This window comes from Poecile atricapillus, chromosome 25 (genome assembly GCF_030490865.1).
Source record: "Poecile atricapillus isolate bPoeAtr1 chromosome 25, bPoeAtr1.hap1, whole genome shotgun sequence".
In the NCBI taxonomy this organism is placed as follows: Eukaryota; Metazoa; Chordata; class Aves; order Passeriformes; family Paridae; genus Poecile; species Poecile atricapillus.
The window spans coordinates 5,324,844-5,337,489 of record NC_081273.1 but is presented as its reverse complement, the minus strand read 5'-3'; the positions used below and the strand labels follow the sequence as shown (position 1 = coordinate 5,337,489).

Sequence of the window (12,646 nt, the reverse complement as noted above, 5' to 3'; positions counted from 1 at the left end):
ATAATTGATCAGGGGTCGGATGAGAACACAGGAGTTCATTCTTATGAGCTGGGGCCAAAGGACAAGGGACACTTTGTGCCCAGACACTGCCAGGCCAGTCCAGGGCAGCCCAAAGCTCCAGGGCCCTGTGGGGTCACCCATTATTCACCCTCTGTCCTCTCAGGGTGCTGGTTAGTAGCTTTATTAATATTTTTTATTAATTAGTAGTGTATTAGTGTTTATTAAGCATCTCCTGTACACATCAGCATCTAGAGTATTGGTGTTAGCTACTAATACAATATCAATAAATTCTAATACCAAATTCTATTTACAGTATTATCTTTTTTAAAGATCCAGTGGTATAATCATGTCTTACAGCCTAAAACTAGGATTATTTATTACAATAAACAGATTTATTACCATTGGCAGTGATTAGTGTATTATTAGCAGCCACAGGGGCATAAATGGGTCCTGTTGGAACCTCCAGGGGATTATGGAATGTCCTTTCCCCCCTTCTCTCTGTGGGAACAAACTCCACCACTCAGCTTTGAATCCGTACTTTATTTTCACATATATAAAAAAAAACCTTGCAAGTATCAGACAAAAAAAAAACAAACAAAAAAATAAACCCAAACAAAGAACAACAAAACCCGAAACAAAACTCCTGGAAATGTACACACAATCCAACAAAAATATATATATATATATAAACCAAAGCTTTTGCTCGGACACCACGTGTAGCAGGCGGGGACGGCTCCCCTCTGGTCAGGGCTGGGGACAAAGGCTTGTGGCCAGCAGAGCTCAGAGGAGCTGATTTACAGGCACGAGGGGCTGGGACAGAAGCTCGTGGCAGGTTCTTGCCCATCTCCCCTCCTCACCGTGGGGCCAGAGGTGCCAGTGAAGCACAGAGAGGAGTTTGACCTGGGGCTGGCAATGGCTGAGCACAAAAAAACCCTGAGACGTCACTGACTGGCCCTGTCTAATATTGAATTTAAATCTGTGGGAGCTCTGGCTCCTGCTGCTGCAGCAGCTGAGCAGCATCCCTACAATAAACCAGATTCACAGGGGAGAGGGGAGCCCTGCCCCTCGGGCCAGCACAGCTCCAAACCACAAACCCTAAAGCCTTTCTGGAGCTTGGCACCCCTTCCTTGCTCTGCCAGGTCCTCTCCTTCTGTGGGATCACAGCACCGCCGGAATAAACTGACCCAGGAACGGTTCAGAGACAAAACAAAGCACTCAAAACCTTTTAGAAGCTGCAAACACCTCTCTACCACACCACCCTTCCACTCCTCTCTCCTCCAACCTCCACCCACTACAGCTAAGGTGCCTCAGACATCCCAAAAACCAAATTTCACCAGCCTCTCTGAGCAAGGTCAGGGTACAAAGAATGCATCAAAACCTTCCCACAACATGTACAGAACAGATTACCTGAAAGAGCCTCAAATCCTTCCACCAGGTAGGGATTAATGGGATATAATTCTTCCTAATATTGCTGTGGCTTCTCTGGAGTAGTAAAGCAAGTCCAGCTTTGCTGCTAAGGCAACACCTGCGAGCCCAGGGCTGAGGTAATGGCCAGGCGAGTCAGGCAGGTGTCCCCAGCACGGTGACACACGGGTGGGCTCTGGCCGTGCTCCCCAGGGGCTGGAGCAGGGGTGGGAGAAGGCAATCCAAGAGCAGGAAAGGTTTGAAGGAAGAAAGCACTTAGGAGGTTTCCTCTCTAGTTTCTCAGATCGATGTATTTCTCGCTCTTCAGTTCCACCGAAAGAGAAAGGGGGAGGGAAAACACAGGGTTAGGGGTGAGCACAAAGCAAATCCTCTGCTGCAGGTGTGGTGGTGACACACACACACAGGGGTGGGGACAGGCACACACCCTGAGGGAGGGCAGTGGGAGCTGTGCAGAGCCAGGCAGGGGCTCCCTCCTGGCCCAAGGCAAATAAAACCACAGTGGGCTCAGGAGCTGCAGCCTGTGGCTGGCACAGACAGTGAAAAGCTGCTCCATCCCAGGGGAGGGGAAAGCACAAGTCCCAAAAGACTCAGCCCAAGATCTCTGGCTCAGAGGACCCATTCCTGCAGCCTCTGCTCTGATTTCTGGCCAGAGACCTTTCTATTTCAGCTCCTTGTCCCAAAGCCCCTGGGGAAGCTGGCAGCTGCTCCACGGAAGGAGTCAGAGCCAAGCAGGGCAGGCAGTGGGCACTGCCACGGAGCAGAGCTTTGTCCCCTCCCGGAATTGTCCCCTGCTCTCCCTGGCACGGCCCCCCCAGCGCTGCAGATGGATGATGGAGGCCCGTGCAGGGTGGGCAGTGCCGGAGGAGGGGAGCAGAGCATTACCTGGTGCGGCCCGGGTCGCTCTGTCCTACCTGGTCAGCTGCGGCTCTCTTCTCGCCGTTGGCGCCCTGCAGGAGCCCCGCCTCTTCGGAAAGTTTATCTGACTTAACTTCAACTACAATCTTGTCTTTACGGGCCTCTGGCTTTGTGCTAGGGGAGGGAGGTGACAGTTTTTGAGACACATTTGCGATTCCCAGGAGGGCACGTGGCCAGCCGAGCCCTGGGGCTTGGGACCAGGGGCTCAGAGCGCTGGGGTCAGAGAGGCTCCAGCTCACAGAAAGCTTTGGATTGCCCAGGGAGGGGGCCCTTGGCTGCTCTACCACTCTGCTGTCTCCTCCCTGCACGGCAGTGCCCTGTGGGAAGCTGGAAAAGCCGCGGTGACCCGAGGCCATGCTCCCGCTCTGCGCCGGGCAGGGAGCAGCTGGAGCAGTGGGGTGGCATGGGATGGGGTGGCATGGGATGGCGTGGCATGGGATGGGAAGCATGAGTGATATCAAGCACCCCCAGCCCCACAGGCCCCTGGGGGACAGGTGACAGTGCTTACATGTCCTGCTTCCCAGCGCGGCCACACGGGATCTTGCCTTTCTTGTGCAGGAAGTAGATGACAGCGCCCAGCACGGCCACCACGAGGATGGCCACGATGATGGCCACGATGATCACCCCTTGGCTCTCTGCTGTTGACTTTTGATCTAAACACAGTGGGGAGAGAAAAAAATTAATGCCTGTCTCACTGTGACTCCCTCCAGCCTCACTTCTGTGCTAGGAAAGGGCCCCTTCTCCCAGAAAACTCTAGTGCTTCCCCAGCTGCCAGCAGGATGCAGATTTCAGTACAGAAACACTCCATTGGGGCAGTTTCTGTAGGAACACAGAAATTCTGCTCTGGGCTGCAAAGCTCCACCTGCCGCAGGAGGGTGGATAACAGGAATTCCTGCAGGCCATTCCAGGCCATCCTTTTGCTTCCTTGCCCAGCAGGTTTGGGCAGCAAGAAGCTGCACTTGGCCTCGCTGAGGATGAGCAGGCAGCTTTCCCACCGCTGGGGACAGAGCCTCTGCCTCCCTGCTGGCTTGGCAGGGGGAGGCTGCAAGAGAAGCAGCGCAGAGCCAGCAGCCAAGCTCCCTCCCCAGGCTAGAGGTGAGCAGAACTGGTGTCCTGACACCATCAGCAGACTGACCTTTCCTGATGGAACCATCTGGAAGAGCAGGAAGGGAGGAAAGACACCAAGCTCAGCCACCCCACAGCAGCACGGCCCAGCCGGCACCCGAGCCGGGGGGACTGACACTGCTGGGGGCTCCTGGGACAGAAAGCAGTGCCTGACACTCACCCACCAGCTGGATGTGCTTCTCACTGACACCCAGCCTGTTGGACACGCGGCACATGGCTCCCGCCTGCAGCAGGTCGTGGCTCACCCGCACCGTCAGGTTGCTGGCGATGTGCTGGTTGTCCATGTACTCGTGAGTCTGGGCAGGGCAGGCAGAGCAGGATTCAGCACCTGGGCAGCCCCTTGGACACCCCAGCCTGGCCCCTGCCAGCTCTCACCGTGCCATTGATGCTCCACTGGACGGTGGGCCGGGGGAAGGCGATGGCCTTGCAGGTCAGGTTGATCACCTCGTCCTGGCGCACGTACAGCGGGGAGCTGATGGCCACGATCCGCGGCTTCCCTGTGGGCAGGGGACATCAGCACCCACAGCTCCTGGGGAACGGGTGCTGGGCAGGCAGGGGTCACTCTGCACCCACAGCTCATGGGGGAACAGGTACTGGGCAGGCAGGGGTCTCTGCACCCCTGCCAGGTCTTACCCTCGACAGCCACGGACACCTTCTTGCTCTGCTCCAGCCCTGGCACGCTCGGGGCCATCACCCTGCAGCTGAAGGTGTTGGAGGTTTCAAAGGTGAGGTTGCTCAGGTAGAGCTGGTTCCCATCCACCAGCTTCTTGCCCTGTTGGGAAGGAAAGTCCCCAGCAATGAGCCCTCTGTGCCCATGTCCCAGGGGGGTTCCATGCACAGGGAGGGAGCCTGCAAGCACAGGAGCTCCCTGCAGTAGTGGCAGGAGGTGACAATATGGGGGTGGACAATGCAGGCCCATGAAAGAGGGAATCTTTTCCCCAGTCTCTCAGGAGAGATGGAGCAAGGTCCTGACTGCCTAATTTGCTGCAAAGCTCAGGTACTCACCTTCTCATCCCTCCACTGGTATTTCAGGCCCACGGGGCTGAAGGCATCACAGCTCAGCGTCACGCTGTCCCCTTCACGAAGGGTTGAGGACGGCTCCATCTTCACACGGACCCCTTCAATGTCTAGGAGAGGGATGGAGACCAGGGCAGGGTGAGCAGGAGGGACAAAGCACCCACCATGAGGTCCACAGGGTCTAGTCTCCATTCTCTTACAGTTCACAACAAGATCCACATCCTCCTCTATCTGTGACATATCATCCAGGTCCAGTGACTGGCACTTGTATGTTCCATTGCTGCTCTTGTCCACCTCGTGCAGCTTCAGGACCCCACTGTCGGGCTCTGCCAGCGACGTCAGATCCTGCCACTCGTTGAGCTGCAGACAGTGGCACAAAGTCCTCAGCCCCACACAGGCCCCCTCCCACCCAGCCACTGGGACAAGGAGCAACCAGGAGATGTTTGCCAAGGGAGAGGTGCCCCACTCCCCTCCAGCCTCACATTTTTCTTAAAGAAGCTGAAGACGGGCTGTGGGTTCCCATCAGCCTCGCAGACCAGCGTCACATTGTCCCCTTCCTTCACCAGCGCCGAGGACGACACCACCTGCAGCTTCAAGTGCTCGGCGGGGTCTGGGAGAAGGGACGGGCAGAGTCAGCGCCCAGCCCCACCGCAGGGCACCAGTGCAGCCCCCTCGGCCCCAGACTCACAGAAAATGTTGACCTGGACCTCCCGAGACTCCAGGGCACGCCTCTGTCCCCTCAGCCAGTAGTGCACGGTGCAGCGGTAGCGGGAGTGGCGGTCCTCGCGCGTGACGGGCGCGTACAGCGTGCTGCTCACTGTGTACAGCCCGCTCGACTCGCGCGTCAGCGTCGACTGGATCGTCACCTCTGCGGGGGACAAAACCATGCAGGTGTTCCTGGGGTGCCAGCCCCCGGCCCCTCCTCTCCCCAGCTGGTTGCCCATTCCCGCCCAACTCACGGTTCTCCTGGGCGTGCAGCTGCTCCCCGTTCTTGTGCCACGTGATGTTGGGAGGTGGGAAGCTGTTCTTGCTCGTGCACTTGGCAATCTGTGGTGGCAGACAGCCATCAGCACAGGTTAGGGTTAGCAGGGAGCCTCCCCCTCCCCTGTGTGCAGCCTCTCCTCACCTCTGGGATGTCACTGCTGTGCACAGAGATGCCTCCTGAGGTGGGCTCAATCTCAGGGGTGTTGGGGACCTCTGGAAAGAGAAGCCACCCCCCACGCATTAGGAGGGATGGGATCCCTGGCAGAGCGGCTGCCCGGCCGTGCTGCCCTCCTGCGTCACTCACTGTAGACGCTGAGCTCGGTGCTGTTCTCGCCCACGCCGTAGCTGCCAGCCCCGACCTGGCACACGAAGGTCCTGGCGTCCTGCGCTGTCACCGCGCTGATGGACAGGGCCCTGTCCCCATCCAGTGACAGCCGCTTCTTGTAGTCAGTGTCATCCTCCAGGACGCCGCTGGCCGTGATGTGGTACAGCCTCACCTGCTTGTTGCTGCGGTCCACCTGCAAGGAGAGGGGCGAGGCTGGGATGGGGAGCCCGGCAGGAAGCCCTGGGCTGGTTGCCACCCCAGCCCTCCAGCCAGAGCTGCTCTCCCAGGCCAGCACTCACGTAGAACCAGTCAATGTAGGTGTAGGAAGCATTTTCAGGGATGTAGAAGTTGCACTCGATCCTGGCTGTGCCCCCGATCTCCACTTCCACCACGGCCGGCATGGAGATCTCCAGCTTGCTGGCTGCAGCTGTGGGACAGAATTTGCTGTTAGGGGCAGGAAGAACAGGGAACGATGGGCTGCCCAAGCACAGCCTGTCCCCATCTCCATCCCCCAGGAGCTGTGGGGCAGAGCGTGTCTTGTGCTCTACACATGGTGTTCCAGCCCAGCAGCAGTGACAGCCACACTCGCTGCCTGCAGCACCCACAGAGCCCATGGGCTCAGGCCAGGGGAGCTGGCATGTCGTGTCCCCCCCAGCTGTGTCCCCAGGACACCGTTGGGAGGCAGCATGTCCCCAACCACCAGGGAACTCCCAGGTCCCTCCACAAGCTCTGACCCTGCTGCCCCAGCAGGAACCTGGCACTCAAAGCATCCATCCCTGCAGTATTCCCAAGGCTTCCCCTCGCTGCTGCTCTGCTCCCTGCCCAGCTCTGCCCACCCACAGCACTCCTGTGAGCGGAGCTGGTCCATCCCTGCACCCCACATTCCCTCCCAGCCCAGCCAGCAGCAGTAATGGAGCTGCTGGCCCTGCTCCAGAGAGGATGGGCAAGGTAATGGCTATTGATCCAGGACAGGGCACGGAGCAGCTTCCCAAGGGACTGGGAGCAGAGCAGCCCCAGCCGGGCAGAGCAGAGACAAGGCTGGCATCACAGCAAGGATGGGAGTGTCACTGCCACCATCCCTGACAAAGCAAAGGGGGCTCTGCAAGCCCTGGGCTGGCACACGGCCCTGCAGAGGGGACAACAGCCTGTCCCCAAGCAACAGAGCCAGGCCAGGTATGGGAGCTGGGGACAAGAGGCTTGGAGGAAGCAGCTGTGTCAACATCTCTCTTGATAGCGCCCGCTCCAACAGCCACCACCGAGGCAACTTCAAAGGGCAGCGCTGTGCCCACAAAATGCTCTTTGTTTGCAGTGGGTATGCGGTGGCACAAAGCCAAAACACAGCCAGGGGCCCTCCTGCCACAGCAAAGGCCCCGACACGCAGGACCAGCCACCTCAGAACTCATCAACACACGGGTTTTGGCCCTCGCCCATCCCATCAGCGTGTTACAGTTGGCACTAGGCAAAGAGGGATGAGCAAATCACGGCACAGCAAAGAAGGTGCTGGAAAAACAGGTGAAAGTCACAGAGATAAGCACGCAGCAGGGACAGGAAACTGGCTGAGAATAGAAAGGAAAAGATAACTTTGCACAGGAGGCAGCTCCTGCATGGCCACGACTTGGCTGCCTGGTACAGGAGGGCACCTGCACAACTGGGCAAGCCTCGGGCTGGGGTGTGTCCCTGCTGACCCCATGAAGCCTCCCCTGAGCCTTGGCACTCTGGATTGCAGGCAGCCAGGCCAGACTTTCCCTCTCCATCATTTTCAGACCTTTGGCAAGGGCCCCAGGCAGAGCCAGCCCCTGGGAGAGCAGCTGGCCCTCCCCCTGACCCGCTCGGCATGAGAGCCCTCAACCAGGCAGCGGAGCAACCGAAACCGTGAGCTCAGAGCTGGAGAATGGCTGGCATCCGGGGCTGGCATGAGGAACAGCGATCTCCCAGCCATCCACTGCCCTTGAGGAGGCTGACACGGTCGCTGCAGCCCCCTCCCTGCCTGGAACAAGGGCCCACTGCTCCCCAACTCCTCCGGGACACGCTGGAAGAGGGACACAAGGGGACACTCACAAGATCCCCCACAAGGCTGGGGACACAAGGCTTGCTTCTACAGCTCCAAGACCTTTTGCTATGTGCGTGGGCAGGCTAAAGAGGCACTGGGCACAGCCAGCCTGGCACAGCAGGCTCCGGGGACTTGGCGATCCTCCCCTGTGCCCAGCGCAGCTGCAGGTTTGGTGATGGAACCTGGGGACATCCATCAGCCACGCGTGGAGCAGCCCAGCTGCAGCACCGAGCTCCATCCGCCCCAAGTGCCTGGCACAGCTCCAGCCGGAGACCTCGAGATCTGGAGAGGGCGTCTGCAGGGAGCGAGCAGGGAAGGAAGGAGAGCCCCCGTGCCTTTTCCATCTGGCTGGCGGACAGCCGGCCGGCAGCCAGAGCTCCACAAGAACAAAGATTTGCTTTTAGCGCTGGGGAAGGGGGTGGGGAGCAGCACAGTCCCTCGCCAGCCTCCTGCAGAGCCGAGGTGTGCGGGGGGACGCGAGAAGTGCGGCTGTGTTGGCGGCACGGAGCCCCCGGCGCTGAGCCCCCGGCCCGGAGTGAGACGAGGGGCACCGCAGGGGTCTGGAGCCGCACATGGGATGCCTGAGGTTTCCGTGGGCTTGTGTTCCCCTCTCAGTGAAACCAGCTGCGGCCAGATCCCGCCTGCTCCCGGCACAGCCACACATGCTACCCTCCTGTTCCCTAGGAAAGCAGCACGGATACCCGAGCCGGGGTGCCCCAGCTCACTCGGAACAGCATCACCCGCGCCCTGGCTTCTTCACAGAGGGAAGAAAAGAGGGTGCAGAGCCCCAGCCTCGCAAGAAGCAGCACCACCAGCAGCGCCCAACACCTCTGCACACCAAACACCTCCACCCAGCCCGCGCCCTGCCGGGCATGGGGACGGAGCCAGGGCTCTGCTGCAGCGGGGATCAGCACTTTGCACCCCAAAACAACTCCACCACCCTGTCAGGACCCGGTCATGTGCACCTGGAGAGGCAAAGCTCTCAACACCACCCCGCAGCTCGGTGGCAACATCCCGACACCTCTGTGACAGCCAGACCGCGGTGCACAAAGGGATGGGGAGGCTCAGGCAGCCCCGGGGTGGGCTCAGGCCCCCGTTCCAGCAGCTTTGGCTGGCCTGGGAATGTCTTGGCCGTGGCTCCTTGTGCTTCTGGGAAGCATCAAGCCTTTCACACGGCTGGGCTTCCAAATACACCGACGCCGCCAACCATTGAGAGACTCCTGGCTCGACACATGTGCTGTGGGAAGGGGATCCCGGCACGGGACGGGGGTGGGAGCAGCCTGCTCTAGACTCCGGTCTGAGCCTGACTTTGGCTCCAACACCTCGGTCTGGGCAGGTTCCCAGCGCCGGGGCCACCTCCGCAGCTCAGCGGAGCAGGGAGCAGCCAGCGCACCGGGACCGCTCCCGGGCCCCCGGCGAGGGGAGGGCGGGATGCGGGGAGCGGGGCAGGGCAGGAAGCGCAGCCACCCCCCGAGGGTGAAAATGGACTGGAAAGTGGATATAAAAAGAAAGCACGAAAAAAAGCCAAGAGAAACACAGAGCTCAGGGGAAAACTCCTTAGAAGGAAAGGGGTGGATGCTTCCTAACAACAACCAGCTCACCCCGGTGCGCGATGAACGCACGTGGGTCACCCCTCAACCTGCCCGGCGCTGGGGGGGCTGCGGAGGGGCCCCGAGAGCGGGACGGGGCACCCAGACCCACCCTGGATCGCGGGGCCGTCCGGGCGGGGACTCACGCTGGGAAGGGCCGGTCCCACCTGGGCTGCCCCGACCCCGCGATCCGAGCATTCCCGGCGCCGCGCCAGGCACCGCCCGAGGGGCGCAGCGCTCCCGGCTGCCCGCGCTGGCCCCGCCGCGGCTCTGCGGGGACACCCCTCCCTGCGGCTGCCACCTCGGGGAGCTGCACAGGGGCAAAGCCCAGCCCCGCTGCAGCCCGCTGTCCCCCCGGGCGAAGGACATCCCTGCCAGGGCCCGGCGGGACCCCGCGCCGCGCCCCGGAGCGCTCCGCAGGTGCGCGCGTCCGCCCGTCCCGCACCGCCCGGCCCTTCCCGGTCCCGGTCCCGCACCGCCCGACCCTTCCCGGTCCCGGTCCCGCACCGCCCGACCCTTCCCGCAGCCACTCACCGCAGCAGAGCAGGAGGCAGCAGCCCCAACCCAGGGCGAGCCCCGCCGGCCGCCGCCCCCCAGCCATGCCCGCCGCCGGCCGCCCGAGACTGAGCGGGGCCGCGGGCTGACGTCAGGCGGAGGAGGAGGAGGAGGAGAGGAGGAGGAGAGGAGGAGGAGGAGGAGGAAGGCGCGGTGCCTGCCCACCGCCCGCAGCCGCTTATCACCCCCAGCAGCAGCCGGGCGGGCGCCGTCTCTGCCCAGCCCCGCAGCGCCGTGTCCGGCCCCGCACGGCAGCGGGCAGCGCTCGGGCCGGCCCCCAGCACGGCCCCCGCCGTTCCCAGCTGCGCCGGAGGGGCTGCGGACCTGCCAGCTCCTGCCTGTCCGGGCGTGCACGGGCTGAGGCAGGCAGACTGCCGGGCGCTGGAGGTGGAATCCCTCAGAGCCCCGGAGCAGCGTGGGATGTGTTTTTCAGAGTGTTGGGAGCGACAGTCACTCCCCTGAGAGTCCAACGTGCAGGTAGCAGTGGCGATAATCAGAAGTGACCTACTGCCCTGCTCAGCCCCAGCCCCACACTGCCCTAAAGCCCAGCCACAGCTGCCGGATCACCTCTGAACCCACGCCAAACAAGGACAAACTCAAAACAGGGAGGCGAAACGCTGTTTGTTATTGTCTGGGCTCCGACAAACACCTGCGGGCTGGAGCGGGGCCGGTCACCGGGGTGTGCAGGCCGGCACCCCAGCCCCGCTGAGCCTCGCTGTCCCCCCAGCCCCGCTGGGAGCCCCGTCCTGTCCCCGAGGAGAGCCCCGGGGCATCACAGTGAGGAGCCCCCGCGCAGCTGTTGCTGAATGGAGCGGCTGTGGGAAGCTGCTCCCTGCGGTGGCCGGGGCAGCAGCCTGGCCGGGGGCGGGGGGGGCTCGCGGGGCTGCACAAGGCTCCCATTATCCAGGGGTAATCACCCAGCCCAAGACGGCCCGGCCCCTCCGGCAGCCCGGGGCAGAGCCGGCAGGAGCACAACAAACCCCTCCAGGTGCTGCGAGTTGCCCACAGCCGGCCCCAGTGTCCCTGCCCTGTCACAGCCTGGCTCCGTGCCTCAGTTTCCCCCGCGTCAATCAGACACAGAAGGGCTGTTGGAGGACAAAGGTTTTCTTCCCCTTTGCTTCCCCATTCACAGGACACCCAAAACTCACTGATTCAGGTTCAGCACACGAGTACAGACCCAGGGGCTGCCCAAACTCCCAGAAGCTGTGACAGTGCCCTCCTCCTGCTCTCAGCCTAGAGGCTCTGAAGTTTTGCACATCCACTCGATTTCCCTGTAGCACTCCTGTCCCCCGGCAGCAGGGGCTGCATCCCTCGGACCCTCCCTGAGCCACTCAAGGGCTGGGCTGGGTTTCCCTGAGCCACAGCATTCCTCCTGGGAATGCCCAAGCACCTCTCCCACCGGCAGCCCCCTGTGCTGGCCCCCAGCCCCAGCGCTGCTCCCCGGCTGGTGCCATGCAGCGGCCCTTCCCATGCCCTCCTCCTCCTCCTCCTCCTCCTCCTCCGCATGCCTGACCAGCACCCCCCCACACACAAGACTTTCCCAGCCAAACACACTCAGTGATTCATCGGAAATGATTAAGTTTTTTTTCCAGGAGATCAGTTGCTTAAAATGGCAATGCTGGGCAGCGATAAGGCTCAGAGCCCTCGTGCTGCCGCTGGGCAGGGGAGGCCTCCTCCCTTTGCTGGGAAGAACAAGTGCAAGGGAGCTGTGCTTTCATCCACAGGATGCTCAGGAGCTGCTCTCTGGCCTCACAGCCGCAGTTTTGGGATGCTCTCACACCTCATGGCAGGAACTCCCTTTCTGAGGTGGGGAAATCCACCTCCTGAGTGTGTGTCCGGGCTCAGGGACTCCCTGACAATGTTCTCACTCTTCCCCTCCCTCCAAAGGGCAGGATGCAGCACCGGAGGAGCCTCAGGCTCTGCTTTCCTTGGAGCAGGGAAAGGGATGTTCCACATGGCACAAAACACCCCACAAATGCCACCCCAAGAGGGAAGGAGGCCCACGGGAAAGCATCCACCAAAGTCAAACAAACAAAGCAGGAGAACTCAGCTGGCACGCCCCTGGTGCATTTTGTTCTGGGGATAACTTTTATTCCACGTTAAAAATAAAGCAGAATGTTGCTAAGAAAACCTCTGCAGCAAATTCCCAGCAGTTGGAAAGGGCAGTGCCACTCCCTGGGGAAAACAGGCTGGGGAGCATGCCACCCTCAGACAGCCCCCTGCTCACACTGCCTGGCTCTGCCTCCAGTTGGTCAGGCTTCAGCCTGCTTAACTTGGAAGAAAACTCGTGCTTTTCTCCCCCCCGACAAAAGAATGGTTCTGGGGAAGAGGGGCAGAATTTGAAAGCAAGGCATGAACAGAAGGCATGAAATCACCCTGCTGCGCTGTGTGTGGCACCCGGCGGGCTTGGGGACTCTGCGTGGGGAGCGTGGCGGGCTGGCCACCTTCATCTTCCCTCCCTGCTGCCTGATCTCACGCCTTCTTGTTTATCTGCTCGCTTAATGAATTTGGCTGCAGTCCCCACTCACAGCGATGCACACAAACTGTGGATGAGGCTCCTGTGTCGCAGTCCCACGCACACAGCTGGGCTGGGAAAGTCAGGGAGCAGAGCTCTGGCTCCACCTGAAGCACAGAGCAGCTCCCACAGCGCTCACTCCCTGG

At 61.1% G+C, this 12,646-nt stretch overlaps 1 protein-coding gene across 2 annotated transcripts; it reads right to left on the bottom strand.

Annotated features, from left to right (window-relative positions):
* Positions 1–520: 520 nt before the first annotated feature.
* On the bottom strand, positions 521–10,247 carry MCAM (melanoma cell adhesion molecule). 2 transcript variants are annotated; one of them, XM_058857041.1, is made up of 15 exons: positions 9,965–10,242; positions 6,091–6,218; positions 5,771–5,984; positions 5,609–5,679; positions 5,442–5,529; positions 5,171–5,350; positions 4,965–5,092; positions 4,683–4,842; positions 4,471–4,592; positions 4,099–4,237; positions 3,841–3,962; positions 3,626–3,761; positions 2,849–2,993; positions 2,337–2,454; positions 521–1,726 (listed from the first exon to the last, which is right to left on the bottom strand). In XM_058857041.1, exons 1-15 carry the CDS (start codon positions 10,029–10,031, stop codon positions 1,697–1,699), a joined length of 1,848 nt encoding a protein of 615 aa, XP_058713024.1. In that variant the 5' UTR covers positions 10,032–10,242; the 3' UTR covers positions 521–1,696. The 2 variants fall into 2 exon arrangements, with proteins under 2 accessions (XP_058713024.1, XP_058713025.1); XM_058857042.1 differs by lacking the exon at positions 2,337–2,454 and having other exon boundaries at positions 9,965–10,247.
* Positions 10,248–12,646: the final 2,399 nt, after the last annotated feature.